This window comes from Solanum lycopersicum, chromosome 6 (assembly GCF_036512215.1).
Source record: "Solanum lycopersicum chromosome 6, SLM_r2.1".
Classification (NCBI taxonomy): Eukaryota; Viridiplantae; Streptophyta; class Magnoliopsida; order Solanales; family Solanaceae; genus Solanum; species Solanum lycopersicum.
Window position 1 is genome coordinate 41,247,844 of NC_090805.1, and position 21,631 is coordinate 41,269,474.

Here is a 21,631-nt window from a genome sequence, read left to right on the forward strand (position 1 = left end):
AGCGATTCACTATTTATGATATTTTGTTTTTGTTTTTTAAAAAAGAAGATGTTATTTATAAATAAAATAAAATAAAATTATGAAAAACGTCATTAAAGTTATGTATACAGTAAATTTCAAAAATAAATATCTAAAAGAAAAAAACATGTATTTAATGATGCCTATTAGTTTATAGTCATGTTATTCATGTTTACTTTTCCTTTATATTCAATACTCTTTATTTTTAGTTAAATTGGTTGGCAAATACCTTCATTCGTTTCAGTGTACAAAATTATTAAACAATTCTTTTACGCATTTTTAATTATAACGTCTGAACAAGATCTATACATTATATGATATCTCCTTATTGCAACAATAATAAAATTTTCAAACTAAAATTGTTACTTTAATGGAGTTAGATGTCATATATTCCCTATAAAAAGCCAAGGCAAGAGTTGCATGTTCACTTGCTCCTCCTTTCCATTCACGATCACGATTAGTTAAATTTTATTTAATCTACATTTTCTTCGCTTTATTAAAAATTAAATCACAACTTTTATCATGATAAAATTAGTGGAAAATTTAAAAATTCTAGGCTCATAAGAGAGTTCAAATGTTATTCACGCAATGTACGTAATAATAACCTGTTTTAAAATATTTATATTATATTATTTTATATTCCAGTAATTGTTTACCTTAAGTTTTGGTGCAATTTTTTCTGAACAGTTTGATATTATTTGACAGGTTATAATACGTAATTCACCATCTTTGAACCAGTTCCAACATATTATAGATTTATCTATTTTGAGTTACCATCACATACATAGAGTAAGCCTTTATATGCAATCATGTTTAAGTAAACGTAACTTAATTATATTTCAAGCAACTTGATTCTGTAAACAATATTAGCACTAGTATTATTGGATTAAAAAAATAGTACTTCATCCTACTAGATTTATATGTTTTTTTTTAATAATTGAAAATTTTAATTAATTTTTAATGTTAAAATTAAATTAGATTAATTTAATATTTAAAAATTTAAAATATTTAAAAATTATACAAAAAATACTATAGATTGTAATTTTTTTGATAACAACAATAACATACACCAAATAATCTTTAGGATCTACGGAGGGTAGATCGTGTATGCAAACCTTATTGCCACCTTAGATGTAGAGAGATTGATTCTGATAAATCTACAACTCAAGAAAAAATAATCCAAAGCAGTCCAGAAAAAGAAGTAATAGGGGTATAAGAAATAACATATAGTAACATGAAATGATATAATAATCGAAGAACAAGACAACAAATAATTATAAAAATCGAAAGGCTAAAATCTATCGGAGTTGTATTATAGTAAATCAACACAATGCTACTTACTAACCTTGTATTATAAGTTATGTTTTCTGCAACTTCCTATCTAAAACCATATCTTCGATAAGTTGGATATGTATCATGTCATGTCTAATCACTTTTCCATAATACTTCTCTGATTTACCTCTATCTCTTCTAAAATCTTTCATAGTCATTCGCTCACACCTCCATATTAGGGCATTCAAACATCTCCTTTCACTTGCTCGAACCATCTCTTTCTCACTTCTACCATTTTGTCCTCTATCGAAGTCATTTCCACCTTATCTCGGATATCCTCATTTCCAATCTTATTTTTTTTAAAATATCCACACAACCATCACAACATTCTCAATTCTGAAACTATCAACCTCTAAATGTGACACTTCTTAACCAACTAGTTCTCTTAATGTTAATTAAAATTCGCATATTCTAAATTTCGAAAAACAAAAAAGGGTGCTGGAGGAAGTATACAAAATTTTGGAGGTAAAACATGAGATTATTTCACTACACATTTGGTTATACCTATAAATTAGTTCCAGAATGCATTCTGTACTAAAATAATGGGATTAATTAATAAGAAATGTCCTTATTAATTCCGTTCTAACGATCAATATTTTTAAAGGCGGGAGAGTAAGACGAGACATTTTATATAAAATAGAGTGAGAGGTAAGTTTCGAGACACGAGATGTAAGTTCCATGGATCCTACGGGCGTAGTCTCATGTATATTTAATTTTATAGTTTTATTACTAACAAAACAAACAAAATTAAACCTCTTAATGATTTAAAAAATAAATATTTATAAATAGCCTATAATATATAGAAATTATACTATGATATTTAATTGAGATCAGTATTAATAATCAATAAATGAAGAAAAATATATATTATAATTACTATTTGAGAAATTTTATTAGACCAATAATTAAAAAAATATGATTTCAAGCCAAAAAGTTTTACAAAATAAATCAAAAAAATGTCCGTGCCTACATTTTTACACTCAGGACATGCATTTTTATATTCGAGGCTTACGTCTCAAAATTTAAAACTTACGTCTTATAAATCTATGCTCCAAAATATTTTTTATACGCCCCGCTTCGAAACTCGACCCAATAACATTTTTGAAAACACCGCTAATAACCAAAGACTCCCAAACTTAATTTAGAATATTCCATTTTCAAACTAAATAATTGCATTATTATATTTCAGAGACTAAAATTTAGTGTGATATTCAAAATTAAATTTAGTCAACTGACCCAAGTGAAATATTCAAAATTACAATTTGAAATTAAATTTTAGTGTACATATTATGGATTGGTCAAGTAAAAAGTGATTGTAGTAATAAATTACTATTGAAAAAAAAGCAAATCACATCCAACTATTTATGGGTGATGGAAGAATGCTTGTTACCTACTTCTCCTCTTTAAAGCCTTTTATAAGTTCCCACTCCCACTCTACTTCCTCAACTCTCTCTTCCCCATTCAACCCAAGATAGATAGAGAGAGAGAGGGGAACTAGAGAGAGAAAGCAACAGGTAATAGCTATACATACACATCTACATGTATCTATCTATCTATCTAAGTTGTTATGAACAGTTTAAGCTTTTGTTGTATATAGGCAGAGTGGGTACCAACTACTGAAAGCTTGATTAATCTGTGATCGATCTGTTGTTGAACAATCAATGAGTATGGAGAAGCATAAATGTAAGCTCTGTTCAAGGATATTCACAAGTGGTAAAGCTATGGGTGGTCACATGAGGTCCCATTTGAGGACTCTCCCACTTCCACCAAAAACTCCGCCGCAGAAACAGGATTCCGGTGGAGGCGGAGGCCGGAGCGAGTCAACTCTGTCGCTCTATTCGTTGAAAGAAGAAGAAGATGGGGAGGAAATCGGGGAAGAGAAACATTTGGGTTATGGGTTAAGAGAGAATCCGAAGAAGAGTTCAAGGATTGTAGATCCTGAGTTTTTGGATGCTGGGTCAGTTGTACATGACAGGGATCAAAGTGAAACGGAGTCAACAAAGAAGCCAACTCGGAGGAGATCTAAGAGAACTCGAAGAATGTTTGTATCAGATGAAGCTGCTGTTGATGATCATCCAGAGGTGAAAAAAGAGAAATCAGCTGAATTTGAACCTGTAAGTTCGTTTTCCGATACTTCCCCTGAAGAAGACATTGCTGTTTGTCTAATGATGCTTTCTAAAGATGTCTGGAGAAATTCGAAATTTAGGGATCAAAATTCTAAGGAGAAGTACCAATGTGAGATTTGTAACAAAGTGTTGAAATCATCTCAAGCTTTAGGAAGTCACAAGACGATCCACAAGAAGAACAATTCTGAAGAACAGAACCAGGGTAAGTCGAGGGAATTGAGATTGAAGAATGTGGATGAGAAATTGCATGAATGTCCATTTTGTGGAAAAATATTTGGGTCAGGACAAGCACTTGGTGGACACAAAAGAACACATATATTGAGTTCATCGATCACTGCTTCTTCTTCATCAAAAGTTGGTGATAGCTTAATGGATTCAAGTTCTGCTAAATTCCCATTTGGGTTTATAGATCTTAACATGCCTGCTCCAATGGAAGATGAAGATTTTAGCCATTAGAAAAAGCAGAGCGAAGATTATGGGAGGTCAAAGTTGTCACTCTCATTTTCTTTTCTTGTTTTGTTTTTACTTTCCATTAGTATTAACTTTGTTCGAATGGGTTCTGCTTGATATAGAAAAAAAAATATTGAATTTTGATCCATTTTTAGCTCCTCTATTTTAGCGTTAGTTGTAAGTCACATTGCTTTGAAACCTTCGCAAGCAATCTGAAATCAGTTGTAAAAACAAACTGCTGACAGAGATTGGCCTTGGGGCCCTAGTCTCTGTCTATGCTGGCCACTGGGGCTGAGGTAGGTTGGGTGGGTGAGCACCGAGCAGGGGCGGAGCTAGTAGATAAGGCGAGAGGTTTATGCAAACCCTATCAAAATCATCTTTTATATATATATACATAGTACAATTTCTGACTCCGCTATAAGGAGGTGGGGATCCAACTATTGTAGGGGTAACATAAAGTGATTGAAATTTTGGTTTGCCTTTAATTTGATCCCGACTTACATAACAATGATAGAATTAATTTGCGTGTAACTCAACTTATTTCTCTAAATAATTTGGCATGGATTATGTGTTTTTATCAATTTCTTTTAGGAATGTAGAAATATTCATTTGAATATATGTGGTATGGTCATATGAGTGTTGCTTGTGAATTGTGATAAAGAAAATCAGTTTTGGTCTGTGAAAATACAGCAAATATACTTATGGTACTTTTGGTGTTAACAGCTGGGCCTTGTGCTCTTTGAGCTTCTTCTGTTTTTTGCTTCTTTTAATAATGTATTTTTTTAAAAAATTATATATATTGTGCAATTGGTTTTTTCCTCTCTCATCATTGCCTTTATGGTTTAGTTAGTAGTAGTAGTTCTTCTCCATATGTGACTGACTACTAGAAACTACATCTAACTGACCACATTGCTTTTCTGTTTCTCACTACTGTTAACTTTTTGTATCAACATGATTTTTTCCATACTGTCATAATTGTAGCATCAATTAGTTAAAAAGCCTAAAGACAGTACATATATAGTATGAAAAAATAATTATATTATCAATATTGTTTAACTATTACTTCTATAACACATTGTTAGAAACATACAATACTGACATTGATGCTTAACAGACACAAAATAATACTCTAATTTTTTTAATCATAAATTATTATGTCATGACAAGTCTCTGTCTGGAAAACAATTTTGATACATAATAATTTCGATCGCACCTAAAGTTACATAATCACTTTGAAATATGTGTACTTGATGATTGAAAGTATGGAGTTTTGTATTAAAACTATTCTCCAGAAAAATAAAAGGAGAAGAATATCGATTAGAAATGGCTTTAATATTAATTATATTGATTAACTTTTAACTCAGGAGTAACGGATATTGACTGATTTTAATTACGAAGAATGAATTTGGACCTTTATCTTATATATATATATATATATATATATTTGGACTTATTTCGAGTAAGTACAAAATATCAAAAATATTTTTTTACAACACCGGAGGTAAATTAGGCCATGTAGGTGAGAAATCGTTCCATTTTGCCTAAGCCTACTTGGAATGTGCGCAAAATCGTTATCTTTTTCTAGTTAATTAAGACCTATTGATCCTCAAATTTATTAGTATTGGGGATTGGGTTGTTACATGAGAATTCAAAAGAATTTATTTATTTTATTCAAATCATATATATGTATATTATAATATTTGATCGTTATAATAATTCATAATCTTTAAATTTTGATATTATTTTGAATGTCAACTATATACATTATACTCATAGTTTAAAAATATTTTACACTACCAAATGAATTCTGATTAAATTATAATAGAGAGTGATAGATGATTACCATATCAAAAATTTATTTGTAAAAATATGAAAAAACTCAAGATTTAATAATTAAAATAAAAACAAAAATACAAAATAAAGAGCAAAGCTAGTGGCAATGACATGCAATTGTTAAGTTAGTTGTCTGTCACAATTTTACTTATTAAAAATTACCATTCATAAATGAATGAATTGAATGGCGGATTTTTCTAGTGATTGACTTATCTCTTTATATATATATATATATCTTCATGTGTTATGCAGTAATGTTATTAAAAAAATTATAAATTGTAATTTCTTTGATCATACTAGTTTAGTATATATATATATATATATATATATATATATATATAAAAATATTAATCAAAATTTAAATTGTCTAATTTTTAAAAAATATATAAAAAATATTTTAAAACGATGAGAATACTATTCGGTCAGAGAAAAAGGATTTTAAGTTTCTATTTGCTGTTATTCCTTTCTTTAATTGCATTTGCATGTGGTTGCTTGTTTAATGTACTAGTATTGTATTTCCTTAAATTAGGTCCCAAAGATTCTTTATTAGAAATTTGGAACCCATAAACCCCACAAGAAAAAAAGGATTTCTTTTATACAACTAAAGATTAAACAGTGTTGTTTAAGTAATGTGAGGTCAAAATCTCAATTTTTACCTTTTTCTGTTACACAAACTTTGTTCTAAAGCAAAGTCTCCAAATCAATCTCATGGAAAATTTTAGAAGTAAAGCATAAATAGTGTGATATTTCATCTCGTCGTGCCACTTAGATCCGGTCTAGTATAATTAAGTCAAGTAATTTTCAATAATCTTATAGATTCATGTTATCTGTTATATAATAATTTATGTTTGAAATCTATTTAAATTATATATTTATTCTAATAATAAAAACAACAAAATCATCAATTATTTATATTTTTAAAAGCTATCAAACAAAATAATTAAGTGTATCCAACCTACATTTTCAAGAAAAAAATAAGACCAGTGAGAATATGCGGACTTCCCAACTTTTTTACCTGCCAAACCTCGTACTTGTACTGAATTATTTAAATTAATACTAATTTTTAAAAACCCGACACTTTTGAAGAATCTGATTAAATATATATTTTTAATTATTTGAAAACCTCAAAATAATTTTTTTTTTTTAAAAAAAACCAAAATTGTATTACTATCATGTTCTTTGGTTAAATTTTTATTTATAACCCAATGGTGTTTTTAAGTTTGATCTATTTTGGAAATTGCTTCAGGATTTGGAAAAAGCAGTTGTGAGATTACGCTCGAAGAAGTTTGGCGGGTAAAAAAATCAGAAAGTTCGCTTATTCATGTTAATCTTAAAAAAAATTTCTTGAAAATATTAATTTGATATATTTAGTTGCTTTATTTGATTGTTTTAAAAAAATAAAAAAGTTGACAACTTTGTTGTTTTTATTATTATAATGAGTATATAATTTAAATGGATCTCAACCATAAATTATTCTATAGTACACATGTCATAAATCTTTAAGAATATTGAATATTACTTGACCTAATATTACTTAACTGGATCTTTTATCCCATGAATTTAATAGAAAAGTTTTTGAATTTTTTTAGCTTTATAATCTTTTTTAGAGAAAGACGCCAAATACTGATGTTTGAATTTACTAATAAAGTCTTTGAACTTTTTTTTATCTTCTAAGAATTCTAGTGAAAACTTATTATCTTGTAAATATGAAGCATTTGCAGACATATTTATTATCTTGTAAATATGAATCATTTGCAGACATTTTATTTGCATACTAGCTACTAGGAAACTAGTACATAAAGGAATACATTCATATATCACTAATTAAGTGAATTATTAAAGTTTTAAATAATATTAAAAGAATTCGTTGACAAATCTCTCTTTTCTTTCTTATTTAGCATTTTCACCAACTTTAATGCAATAAGATTGATTTGATATACATTTCGCAAATTGTATAAAATTGTAGCCGAGTTGTTAAATATCCCATAATACGACGCTTCGATGGAATTTAAAACTGTGACAAGGTGATATTGAAAAATGACTAATGCATATTCCTATCACAATATCATGTCACTTAGGCATCGTTAAAACAAAATAAAAAATGTTGGTAACTTTTAACAATCTTGGCCTAAGCATGCCACAACTCAAATTGACTTTGAAACACATAAATAATAAGGGTGAGGTCACATTTATCCTTAGTTAGAGTATATAATTTCGATTTTTTAGCATAAAAAAATCTCGTATGTTACATTAAAGTATCTAAAAGTGTTGACTCAATTTCTTTTTATATTTTTATTCTCTCCTTCAAATGCATTTGAATACGTAATACATATTCAAGAAAAAAAAATTGATTCATTATTGAAATATTCAAAAATTAAATTCAAATCTAGAAAAATTGAACTAGGCAACCTTCAACCATGATATTCAAAGGAATAGAATCTCATATTCTCTTTCATATATTTTTTTTTTTCATTCCAATTTTTTCTATTCCTTTCAATATGCCTTTCTAGAACAATGTGTTGCTATTAGTCTGTTTAATACATTAATATAAATTACCCTCGCGAGACATGTTCAACACAATTGTATACAAAAATTATTTTATATTCTTTTTAATAATTTATAAGATTGAAATTCTTGACCTCAAATTAATCTTATTCTTCCCACATCTAACAAAATAAAAATACAATTATTAGACTTAAAATCTTTGGCTGTAAACGTGTTGACTCTTAATTAGTTCAACTAAATATATGTAGTTCCTAAAGTTTGGCTAAAATTGAATTTTGTTCCAAAATTATGTTTTACTTGTTGGTGTCTGAGTGGTCCTCAAATCAACATTTTACAAAATATTCCATCTCGTGCAAGAATCATATGATGAAGTTGTAAGGGTGAATGTGGAAATAAAAAAGAAAAACAGGGAAAGTCAAAATAGCTAACAATGTTGTAAATTAGTTGGTGCAAGTTATTATTATTACAAGACTGATTAATTTCTTAGGATGTTCGTATTCATTAAAGAAATTTAAATTTGCAAATAAAGAGATTTTGTCTTCATACTTTTGTTTGAAAATAAAATAAATAATTTTATCTTTTTTTTTTCAACTTATATATTCCAAAAGGTTAAAATAACAAAATAATAAATATATTAGTAAAATCACTTAATTTTATAGAGATAGATAAATTGTTTTTGATAAAACCTTCGGCTCAAGTATAGCAATACTAAAATAGTAATAAAAAAAACATAACATCTAATAAGAAAAATATAGTAAAGTCTAAAAGAAATAATAATAACAATAACAAAATAGTGTAATAAGAATAATTTAGTAAACATACGTATCGTAAAATAGAATTAATAACTCGTATAGGAAAAAACTTCAGTATCTACTTTCTATTCTTATACATAATTTTTACGTTCTTCTATCTAAAGTGAGTATTTTTTTCAAAAAATAGTAATATAATCTTCGCAAAACTCAAAATCTCTAGGTTTTTTTTCGTCTTTTTATTTTTTTTAAGACATCAGAAAAAAAGCTGTCACACTCGTGACTCCACATTTGAGAACGCTCCACAGTGTGCGAGATTTGTGAAACCAGCTCCTCTGCTTCTTCTGCTGGGGAATTATTCAACATTCAACAGATGTAAAGAATTGATTTTGAGTTTTCTTATTGATCAGTCTACCCGATTTGAACTGGGGAAAAAAGGATTTGCACAAGGAGTGAATTCAATCGTTTTTAGTGGCTCTTGGACGGCCAACACCATTTATATAGACAGCAGAGTAGTGGGCACAGCTCTCTTTGTATGTGATGCTGATTACCTGTCCATTCCCTGCCGTGAGTTGATAGTATGAGAGCAAAAGGTATCATAAATTCAAAATTAAGTAGCTGTAGATATGGGTGTGGCGAAAGTTTGGAGGTATAGTTGTGGGGTATTGGCTAATACCCAGAAGCAGCATTTCTTCTTTACCTGTTGGTTATGGAGGCGATCGATCCCATATACCAAAGTTTGTGGGTTCATGCTGTTTGCCTTAGGTTTGATTTCCCTCTTCACCGGTTATGTTGCATCCAATCTTGAATTGTACTCTCAGAGACTCGCCAAAGCTGCTTGGTTTTACAAACAGGTAATTTGAACTCTTGGCATAAAAAAATGACCGATTTAACCTTGTTTTGACCATGTTTCTACAAAGTTCTATTTTTGTTAATGTGGAAAAGTTAGTGCCGCTGTTTTGCCATTCTCTTCATGTTTGTGAGAGGGTAATTTTAAGGGAAATAGTGAGTAAGTACAATGTACTCTGACAGGTAGCTCAGACTGTTTTACATATTATATTAGTAGTAGTGGAAAATTGTAAATGTGAAAGTTTAGTTTGATAGAGCAAACATCACATGGGGTTTCACTTTTGAATAGCTTAATGAATTTTAATTCTTGAAGGTTGTGTGAAATGGAATAGTGTCAAACATGTTGGGACATCCCAAAGGAAAAAGTATAAGTATATAGATTGGGACGGCCTAATATTTAGGCAGTTGACATGGTTGCACCCAAAGCTCTCGATTTGAACTTATGCATTGAATGTTAAGCAGTATTGAAACATAACAATATGTATAAATCTGTTACATGTTCTCATTATCTTGTAAAAAAAATGTTCTCACTATCCTAAAGTAGTAGTAGATGCATTGATGAACCGATAGGTTGAACCTCCAAAGCCACTCTGTAAAAGACTTCTATTCTCTTTGTAATCTTGCCAAAGGAAATTTGTTCTCTGTCAATACTTTTTTCTACCTGCAAAGTTAATAAGAGTTAGTCAAAGTTAATAAGAGTTAGTCTACCACCTAAACTGTTTTCTACCTGACAATTTTTTATCATACCTCTATATATTCTCTCCTTCCAAATTTCTTTTAATTTGTTTTTGGCACTTTCTTTTTATTTAGTTTTCTCACCAAAGGCATCTCCAAATATTTTGTAAAAACAACTCTTCCATTTTATTATTTTTCGCCAAATTTGACGTTTAATAATTTCAAAAAAAAAAGTAAATTGTATGAAACTGCGTAGAACAGTATAAATTCACTTTCAATTCGCTTTTTGCGTTTTGGAATTTTAGAATTAAAAAGAGAATTTAGAATCTCATCTTATAAATTTGCCAGTAATGAATGAGTTTTAGCGGTTGAGGCCTAAATTTTAATTATTATTTTTTAGGTGAGATTCAAGTTATTTCTTTCTTTTCAATAATTTTTTTTTAATTTTTTTTATGATCTTAAACTAAAGATATATATACCAAAATATTTTTTAATCTGGTGTGTTAAACATATCATGTGTGGAAGTTAAATTTAAAAATTGATCCATCAAACAGAAACATTCTTTAAGGTTTCAAAACAAATTAAAACATTCTTTATTTTTTAAATTAAAAAAAGCTTTAAATTTTATTATTACAAAAAAAAAGTTAGGCTTCAGAGTTCAGAGGAAAAACTAAAGTTTCTGGCGCCAACACTAGCAGGCTAAGCAGCTATGAAGTTGAAATATTAGTTTTTGCTTTGCCTCTCCAGGTATTTTGAAGCATCACACGTTCTGTTACTTGATATATTTTAGGATGGCGATGCACCAATTGATATTTGGAAGTCAACGTATTCAACTTCTTACTATGGATGCAGTGAGAGAGGCCCTCGTTTTGCTTGTACGTATAACGTAAATGCTTGTGCATGGTTTCTTTCAGATATTTACTGTCCTAACCGTTTATGATGTTGTTACTCATATCTTGTATTGTATTTAGGCAATGCTATCTTGGTTTATCATAATCTGAAAGTTAAGGGCTTTAGAGGTTTCGATTTCAATGCTTTGGACATCTTAAAGGGGCTATGTAAATTGGTTATTTACATCTTACGTTATGATCTTAACGATTATGTAATCATATGATCTACTGACATGTAGATAAAAAGTAGAGTATGTCTGATTGAAGGATTGAGTGAGAAAAGGTCAGGGAGAAAATTGGTTTCTCCATGCCAGAAGTATATAGCTTTTGTTTCTTATTATTTGGCATGGGAAGGATGTGAAAGAGAGTGAACCTGCCAGCATCCAACTTCTAAGGATTGATGGGATTTTAACATATTTACTTTTGTTTCGCACATTTTTTTATTCCTTAAAGGAGGAAGTCCTTTTTCGTCTTTGACCATGACTCCCCTGCCTTTCTCTTCAACTGCCTGGCTAAAGCATAAAGAAAAGTCCTGTTACTTAAGTTGGTGAATTTGAACTCGAGGTTGTGTCTAATATTGCTATTGAAGTGTAGATATGGAAGCCTGGTTAAGTTGGTGATCAAGATGTCTAAACAAACCCCGCCATGCCCCAATCTGGAATCTAGAACAAGAGAGAGATGGAGGGAGGGAGGAGGGGGGTTCGTTAGTAGTTTGCTGCCCTTACTGAGTCTAGAACAAAACCTCCGTATAACGTTAACTTGGGAGCATGCCACACCTGATACTGAGAAAGCATGTAAAAATTGTCAAGAAATGATAAATTTCTATTAAAATCTATTGCATGTATGTAGCTAATTTATGAATAAAAGTATCCTTATTCAAGGACTCGCACATATGTAGTAGTTAATCAATTACAGTTGGTCTGAACTCAGCAGTCTCTAAATGACTGCATTCATAGATCCATATAAACCGAAATACTGGAATGCTGCATTTTCCTCGAACTGTGTGTGCCGCAGAATTATATAACTTCAAACTGCGTATTTGACTTTGTGTCCATGTTCCACTAACAACTCAAACAAAGGTTTTTCATGGGGCTGCAACTATAAATACTTTGGTCTTTTCTTGTGCCTGTTCCATTGGATAATCATTGCATGTTACACCACATATGGATTTCATAACTTGGATGAGCCGATGACATTTATAAACCAAGCTAAACTTATTACCTCCAACAGCTAATTTCTTCCAAGCCATATGATACACAAAATGGTATTCCAAAGTCCAGCCTTGTGATCATTAAGTTGTAAGGGTCGTAAGTGACAAGTCATCAAGCAGTTTCTTGGTTACCAAAATGTTATGCTCCTTCTAGCAAGAGACAACAACATCAACTTCTCTGCCTCTATCCCAAACTAGTTGAGGCCGGCTATATGAATTGTCTACATTGCTCCACTCCATTTGGGCGCGTATTACGCTACTCAATAATTTGTCTTTTATGACAAGTCAAACATTCTGTTAAACTAGGGATCCCAAAATTGCACGACTATCTGTACATATCGTGCAATCTCTAACCATGCTTAAAATATTATAGTCGTACACAGGACCTGATGGAAGTGTGTCATTAACGACTATCTTTATCTCCAGCTAGTATGTTTCTTTATTTTCTTGTACCTTTTGTTGCGATCCGTTTTCGTTAAGTCCACAGGAATTCCGCGGATATTGTAGGTCAATTTAGATAACTTATTTCTATATAGTTTTAGGTCTACCACATTCCCTTTGACATCTTCAATAATCACGGGTGTTGCACAGACATCAGTGCATTTGTATGTCCTACTTAAGAGAGTTTCTCTCATTTTCTTTCTCTATATATCCTACTTGCACCTGTAGTCTGATTTTATCCTTTTTAATCTTGATTTAGTTTTCTTTCCAACAAGAAGGTGAACAGAAGGTAAATGATAAGGAGATTTGCTGCATTGCCTGTTCTAATGTGTTTTGTCCAATTTATAATCCGGCTTATCTTGTGTTCCATCAGTTTGTTAAAGCAGAGAGTAGCCTTATTGTCACATGTCATCCTCATAGATATGTAGAAGTGAATAGAATATTGTTCAGGTCTGCCATTGCATTGGATTATACTGTTTTGCCTTGTTTGATATGTGACACAAACAGGAGTTAAAACATAGTTTTACTAAAATTTGATGTGCACTTGCAATTGATCATTTGTGATAATTGCCAAAAGGCTTTCTCCTGCCTATTTAGCTTTGAACTTCACTTTTATTCTTCTGTATCTCATAATTCTGGTATACTTCAAATTTTACTGAGAAATTTCGGTCTGTAACTTTTCTCAAATGAAATGTAGCTGCTACGAATGTGCGATCTTCAAATCGATATCTACTTATTGCAACTAGCGGAGGACTCAACCAACAAAGAACTGGAGTAAGTATGATGTTCTTGACTTGATATCATCCATCAACTAGTCTTTGGTGTCTCTCAAACAGCTTATGTTTGCTCATTTAATATCTGTATCGTAATAGTCTAACATTTGGAGTCTATCTCGTGCTTACCAGATAACTGATGCTGTAGTTGTAGCGCGGATTCTTAATGCCACTTTAGTCGTACCTGAGTTGGATCATCATTCATTTTGGAAGGATGACAGGTTGGTGGACATTTTGTACTTATTTTGAGGAAGTTTATAGTGGATCGAAATAACAGAAGCAAGTTTGACTCTCTCTCTCTCTCTTTTCACTGAGATATCCTGTTATCCTGCAGTGATTTTTTCGACATCTTTGATGTTAAATGGTTCATCTCTTACCTTGCGAAGGATGTCACTATTGTTAAAAGAGTTCCAGAGAAGGTCATGAGGTTAGTGGGAAAACCTCCATATACCATGCGCGTTCCTAGAAAATCAGAACCTGAATATTACTTGGACCAAGTATTGCCAGTACTCTTAAAGAGACGTGTAAGTAAAAGAAAAGCAGAACAGTTGAATCTGTTTTTTAAATCATATTTGTGCAATCATTTACACACCTATACTATCTGGTTTTTATCCCAAACCTCATATTTTCCAGAAACTATAAGTGAACTTGAAGGGAATGTGATCACTCCTCTAGATCTCTTATTCAATTAGCTATTTAGGCAGTCAAGTCGCCGAAACCTTAGTTACGTTTTGTTTCAGGATTCTCGCATCTTTACTTTCCTAGAAATTAACTCGAGCACATGTTTGGCCTATCTATTCTCAATCTCAGAGATACCAGATATGGCACATATAAATCTGTTTGGAATCATTGTTCTGGCGAGTAAGTCATTTCTATGTTTTCTCTGGGAATGGCTATATCATGGTCCTGTTGGAGCATTTATCTCTTGTTCTAAAAGCTATATCAGATGGCTGGTGTTGAGGTCATAAATTTACATGATCAAGACATTTTCTGGTGTTTATAAAGGTCTGTATGGATAATGGTATTCTGGAATGGACGATAATTTGTTTCCTTGATAATTGAGGGAGTGAAGGAGGCAAAAACTGGGTGGAAAATTTATCACTGACATTGAAATGCATGTAATATATGTTTTACCAAACTTAGAAAGCACGTTTAGCGATCAACCAAATTTCCTCAATGATAGTCTCAAATCCATTTTTATAAATGTGTATCATACTTGTCACCAACTAGAAATTTTACAGCTTGACACAATCTTGTTAATGTTATTTAAATTTTACTGGAGCTTTCCTTGTTTTAGATGTCCTTCAGTATATTTTAACGACTTCAAGAAGTGAAATGGGTACAGTTCATGATACACACAATTTAAAATTTTATTATCATAGAATATACAAGTCAAAACATGATAGTAAAAAGTAGATGTTTATGCTCAGGTTTTATTGATGTTTGACCTCCAAATTGTTGTGCAGGTTCTTCAGTTGACAAAATTTGATTTTCGGCTTGCTAATGAACTTGACGAGGAGCTACAAAAATTGCGTTGCCGTGTGAATTATCATGCTTTAAGATTTACTAAGCCCATAAGGAATTTTGGTCAGAAACTTGTAGTGCGCATGCGAAAAATGGCAAGACGTTTCGTTGCAGTTCATTTGAGGTTTGTTTGACTTGTAGTGTTGCGAAATTAAAATTTGGTTTCTTTAACTCTGCTTAGCAATTTTCAAAGCAAAGCCAGAATTTTGGAACTCAAAATTAGTGCTGCAACTTTTAGGATTTTGTTCTTGATATGATGCCATAACAGGAGATACTTCATTTTCCCTTAAAACCGCCTTTTTGTGGTCAAAGTTCCAATTCTGCTTTATGATGGCAGTAGCATTAATTTTTTTTTTACAGGAACAAGGGCTGTATTGGCTAAATCTCCTTGTACCTAACCGAAAGAATGAACAATCCCATTTGTTTACATTTGAAGCTTAGAAGAAAAGAAACTGATGATTTTCCTATGTTGGTGGGCTTAATATTCTGAATAATTTTATTCATAAAACGAATCTCAAAATGCTGTACAGTTTCCTGACAGAGATCCTTCCGGCTCTAGTCATAATTTTAGGAAGTGCATATCAGCATGAGGTCAAGTTTGTGTGTTCTGGGGATAATAGAACACAGTCCATGGGGATAATAGAACACATTCCTGGTAATGAGAACTTGGACAATTGCAGAGTGAGCCGCAAAATCCATGTTTTCTTTTGTTGAAAGGAAAAAGCTATTTTGACCTTCTAACTTTTTTTTTTAACTGATAAGCTTAACCTTCATACTTTATAACTATTTTGACCTTCATACTTCATAAATCATAGCTATGTTGCTCAGACTCTTCAAAAATGTCGACGGGTGAGTGTCTGATCCTCCAAAAGTAGTGCATTTTAGAAGGATTTGACATGAGTGCGGCAATATTTTTGGAGCAACATAGATTCATAGAACTCAAATATTTGTGCTAGCTAACTAAGCATTAGATGTGTATTTAAATTATAATTTGTACCTTTTTCCTTCGGTAACATAGAATTTCAAATCTTTCTGATGTTATTCCTTATATATGTCTGTGACCCAGGATAACTCCTTTTACATTTATGCTTTCCATTGGCTTATTTATTTATTGTGAGAAATATATTGGAAGAATATTATTGAATTGTGTATATTAATTGTTACATTGAGACCCTATTTATAGAGACTACATTGGAACCCTTTTTCGACTAGGATTCCTATTCCTATTCCTATTCTTATTCCTATTCCTATTCCTATTCTAAGTAGGAAATACTTTTAAATACTTATTTCTATTCTAACACTCCCCCTCAAGCTGGTGCATACAAATCATATGTACCTAGCTTGTTACAAATGTAATTAATACGAGGACATGTGAGAGACTTGGTGAACATATCTGCAAGCTGATCATTTGACTTCACAAATTTTGTAACAATATCTCCCAAGAGTATCTTTTCTCTGACAAAGTGACAGTCAATCTCAATGTGCTTCGTCCTTTCATGAAACACTGGATTTTCACGATACCGAAGGAACTCATCATATTCAGCCTGAGCAATATGAGCACTATTGGATGGTTGATTAGGTTGAGCACCATATGCTACTGGTGAAGATGTCTATTTACTTGCGCAATTTCGAAGGAACTCATTATATTCCTTTAGAACAATAGGATCATAACTGGGTGGTGAATCATGCAAAATACGAGTGTGTCCAGGTTTATGACAATGACTACACTTGGATCGAGGTTTCCCAAAACGCCTTCCCCCTCGACGATTCTCCATAGAGTGGTATGTACGCTTTTCTGTGGTTTGAGATGAGAGAATAGAGGAGTCAACAATGGGTGATGAAACTTCTTTGTGACTGGGAGGTGCAGCAAGACGAAGCAAACGAGAGAATAATTCATCAATGGAGGGAACTGTAGGACTGGCTAGAATCTGCTCACGTACAGAGTTATGGTCAGTAGGAAGTCCAGCAAGTGTAAGAACTAGAAACAATGCCTTTGCTCTTGTTGCTTTTCCACGTTTGTAGTGATAGGCATTAATGTTTAAAATTCCTCCATGACTGCCTGTACTTGTCCCAAGTAAGTAGACATATCGGATTCTTGTTTCTTTAAGTTGGTCATCCGAGATATCACATCATAGAATCGAGATATGTCATTAGTGTATAAAGCACGTGCCTTTTCCCAAACTAAATAACATGTCTGGAATGGGCGAAACAAGGGCATCAACTTAGAATCAATAGAGCGCCAAAGGAAACTACATAATTGGGCATCCACTTTCTCCCATTGTGCTTTGGCTTTTGCACCATCATCACTAGACTTTGTCTTTTCATCTATGACACAAGCATTGTTTGTTAAGTGATCTTGAACACCTTGACCCTTGCACCACAACTCAACTAAAGAAGCCCAAGCTAAATAGTTTTAACTTCCTATTAATGGTTCTGAAGTGATTGTAAGGCTTGAACTTCCAATTCCTGTATTTTTGGAGCCAAAAACATCACACCCGGAAGACATTTTATTTATTTTTTTTGCTGGAAACTGCCGAATCTACCTACAGTAGCCTAAAAGTTCTGATTTTGCCGGAAACTTGTCGGAAATTGCCTGAAAATCACTGGAACCCTAACTCCGGTGATCGAAACTGGAGAAAACTGCCCAGGTTCTGGTCGGAAATACTGGGCGACCCAACGGGAAAAAAATAGCTTGAAATAAAATGACCGGAGCAGCACTCATGTGGCGGCATGAGCAGATCTCGCTGGAAATTCTTACCTCCGATCGGCGCGTGGGGGCGCGTGAGAGGGTATTTTCCGGTGGGTTTGGCTGGGGTTTGGTCGCCTGAGCTTCCCGAGCCTCGTGACGTTGTCTTTTGCACGACACCTTCAGAATGAAAGATGACACAAATCAATCCCACCGTCTTCACCGAAATTTGACACCGGTAATTTGAAATTCTCACCAATGCTGTGATACTATGTGAGAAATATATTGGAAGAATATTATTGAATTGTGTATAATAATTGTTACATTGAGTACCTATTTATAGACACTAAATTGGAATTTTTTTCCAACTAGGATTCCTATTCCTATTTCTGTTCTTATTCCTATTCCTATTTTAAGTAGGAAATACTTATTAATACTTATTTTTATTCTAACATTTATATTTCAGGTTTGAACCTGATATGCTAGCATTTTCTGGGTGCTACTACGGCGGGGGTGACAAGGAAAGATATGAACTGGCTGAGATAAGAAAAAGATGGGCTACTTTACCTGTAGGATTTCTTTCCTAAAGAATTATGACTTTGTACTTACTATTCAGCAATTTAGGTGACTTTTCCTTTATCATATTAGAGCTTGTAAGTGTTAAATATAATAAGAAGTGCGACTTCTGAAGCAATAGTTTTCCCAGAAATGCGAAGGCCAGAGCGTAATCTTCTCCCTAGGGTGGGGAAGGGTGGCCTACTCATTTGTGTACTATGGTGTCAATCTGGGATTTTTGAGTTGTCATTTATTGCCATACCAGTGAACTTTGTTAATCTGTCTTGCTGAGCAACTGTTTGCGGCACCTTGTTCTTCGTTATTCTATGTGAGTATTACACCGTTAGAGGGTACTGGGTTTCATTATGCCTTATTTTGTTAAGAGTAACTTGGACAGATGTTGTATGGTATTTACTGGATTAATGAATGATTGTTTTACACCTATATCTTTGTTGTTCCATTTGTAAAAGAAATATCCACTCAATTAAAGTTGTATGAATAGCCAATACCACTAAATGTGGGTCTTATTATTATATGCTTAATATAAGTGATCATATTACTTGAGAAACAAGAGAGGAGTGCAGACAGCTGGTAGCCCCCCCCCCCCCCCCCCCCAAGAAAGCCTCTCCATTATTTTTGATAACGGAAGTTCTATCACTTGTGGCCTTCAGGAGCTGATCCCTGATGAAGAGCGAACACGTGGAAGATGCCCCTTAACACCCCATGAAGTTGGACTTATGCTGCGGGCGCTTGGATTCAAAAATGACACATACCTTTATGTTGCATCCGGTGAAGTATATGGTGGAGAAAAATCTCTGCAGCCACTAAAGGAGCTGTTCCCAAACTTCTATACAAAAGAGATAGTTGCTGGTGATGAGCTGAAACCTTTTCTTCCCTACTCTTCTCGTCTTGCAGCAATCGACTATGTTGTGTGTGATGAAAGTGATGTCTTTGTAACCAACAATAATGGGAACATGGCTAAGATCCTTGCTGGTAGTAGGTGAGGATTTTCACTTAATTTTCTTTTTAGCACTTTCACATATCTGATCTAATATTTGTTCATTGGGGACATGTTTTTCATGCTTAATGGTGCACGTGTCTAATTTATTGAACTACCACATTAAGCAAAGAGGGAGAAACAAATTAAGATCCTAAAGCCCATTGTACTGTATGTCCACCACCCCCGCCACAACATACCAAGTGTGATGCCACAAGTCAGGTCTGGAGACGGTAGGTATACACAGACCTCACCCCGACCTACCTTGTGTAATGTAAAAAGGTTGTTTAAACTTAGCAATCAATATGGAGATCAAGTTTGCTGATTCTTAGTACTTTCAGATTAGATGTGATTTAAACGCCGGCCTATTTCCTTGGAAATAGGTTAATACTGGAACTAGAAGTGTTCAATTTCAACGTCTGTTCGTATGCAAATGGACTACGAGTTAAGAGCTGGTCTTTTCATAATAATATATAGTGGCAACTGAGAACTATGTAAATTGGAACTTCATTACAAATAGTTTCGATTCCAGTTCCTATCTTCTTTTTTTCACTATTGAGCTAATTGTTTTCTTGGTCGTACCATAGGAGGTACATGGGGCACAAGAGGACCATCAGACCAAATGCCAGAAAACTCAGTGCTTTGTTCCAGGCTCGAAATAAGATGGACTGGGACACATTCTCTAGAAAGGTGAAATCATGCCAAAGCGGATTCATGGGTGAACCTGAGGAAGTGAGACCGGGCCATGGAGAGTTTCATGAATATCCATCCTCGTGTATCTGTAAGACACCATTCAATCATTCAAATTTCAGAGAAAAATACAACAATCATACTTCCAGTGTAAATCCAAGTCTTCTGGATTCAAGATATGAGTACATACACAATATCAGTGACCTTGATGAGAAGATCTTGCAGAAACTATATTAGTGGAGGAATTTTGACAGGACAGATAAAGATATTATTATAAGAGACCCCTAGGACCCGGAGAATCAGTTCAATTGTAAAGACGCAACACGTCATGGACTTGAACCATGTCATGCAAAAGCCATATTATTTATATTTGGAGGAGGGTAGAGGGGCAGGAATATACTCCCTGAAGTCTCAGACCTTTGTGCGAAGTGCACTCTGGCCACAAGCCTACAGAATGAGTGAATCGTTGATCTGACTGTGTAAGTTACTTGGGTAAGTGTTGTACCATTGTCATATTGACATTGTATGTAAGTGCCTTCTTTTGGCAGAACTCGAGGGGCTGAATCCTTGCACTTGACACTGTCATTGTCCAGATTTCGTGTTTTTGGTTCATCGCTGTTTTTTCTAGAAAGTGATTTTTGATGTGCTACAATTGTTAATATACTTTTCTGTAAGATATGTAACAGCAAAGAAGAGAGAAAAGAAAAGAAACTCAGTTACCACTGTTTTTACCTTTGTATTCAGGTTGTTTTTAACTTCTTCTCAATACACCATCCAATGTTTCAACTTTCAACATCCCAGGTGAAGTAAATTATGAAAACTTCCATTTCCAATTTTCATTTCATCTCTATAATAAATAACTAAGAAACATCAACACTAGACATGATAGCTTTGTAGATGTGTATGTGGGTTGGTCAGAGTCATTTGAAAGCTATTGCCCTCCTTGGTTACTTGCATAAAATAACTGCTAATGTATTCTTTCAATACCTTCTTTGTACGGTCAGACATCTTGATAATATTTTTCAGGTTATGTTATATGTTTCTATAATAACATTTTAATATAGTAACAAAAAATTATAGGGACAAATAATATCGCTACAAAAAGGTTTGACTAAATAAAATCTTTACCTTTTAAAGAGCTAAAAATTATGTTTTTGAAAAAATAATAATTAAGTGGTACTGCACTAATCCGATACCTACCACACGAACTTGTAAACCAAAAAAAAACAAAAAAGATGTACGCAATACATATATCAAGTCTTACCTTATAAGTAATTTATTTTAAAGAAGTATTTACATTGAATTATTATTTTCTATGCCATGCAATT

At 32.7% G+C, this 21,631-nt stretch overlaps 2 protein-coding genes across 2 annotated transcripts; both read left to right on the plus strand.

The window, feature by feature from the left end:
- The first annotated feature begins 2,732 nt into the window (after nucleotides 1-2,732).
- On the plus strand, nucleotides 2,733-4,074 carry LOC101246259 (zinc finger protein ZAT1). Its single transcript, XM_004242235.5, has 2 exons — nucleotides 2,733-2,864; nucleotides 2,948-4,074. The coding sequence occupies exon 2, from the start codon at nucleotides 3,012-3,014 to the stop codon at nucleotides 3,930-3,932; it is 921 nt and encodes a 306-aa protein (XP_004242283.1). The 5' UTR covers nucleotides 2,733-2,864; nucleotides 2,948-3,011; the 3' UTR covers nucleotides 3,933-4,074.
- Nucleotides 4,075-9,178: 5,104 nt separating this feature from the next.
- LOC101251896 (O-fucosyltransferase 29) lies at nucleotides 9,179-21,042 on the plus strand. The gene is made up of 9 exons (XM_004241950.5): nucleotides 9,179-9,867; nucleotides 11,328-11,412; nucleotides 13,776-13,852; nucleotides 13,984-14,072; nucleotides 14,186-14,375; nucleotides 15,318-15,499; nucleotides 18,528-18,630; nucleotides 19,288-19,616; nucleotides 20,201-21,042. The coding sequence occupies exons 1-9, from the start codon at nucleotides 9,640-9,642 to the stop codon at nucleotides 20,538-20,540; spliced, it is 1,623 nt and encodes a 540-aa protein (XP_004241998.1). The 5' UTR covers nucleotides 9,179-9,639; the 3' UTR covers nucleotides 20,541-21,042.
- The last annotated feature ends 589 nt before the right edge of the window (nucleotides 21,043-21,631 follow it).

What these genes read in the sequence shown, in the direction of transcription:
- LOC101246259 (XM_004242235.5), top strand. Translation starts at nt 3,012, where the DNA reads ATGAGTATGGAGAAGCATAAATGTAAGCTCTGTTCAAGGATATTCACA.
- LOC101251896 (XM_004241950.5), top strand. Translation starts at nt 9,640, where the DNA reads ATGGGTGTGGCGAAAGTTTGGAGGTATAGTTGTGGGGTATTGGCTAAT. An exon ending in TCAACCAACAAAGAACTGGA is followed by an intron (nt 13,853 to 13,983) that starts GTAAGTATGATG and finishes CGTGCTTACCAG; the next exon opens with ATAACTGATGCTGTAGTTGT. An exon ending in TTCGTTGCAGTTCATTTGAG is followed by an intron (nt 15,500 to 18,527) that starts GTTTGTTTGACT and finishes TTTATATTTCAG; the next exon opens with GTTTGAACCTGATATGCTAG.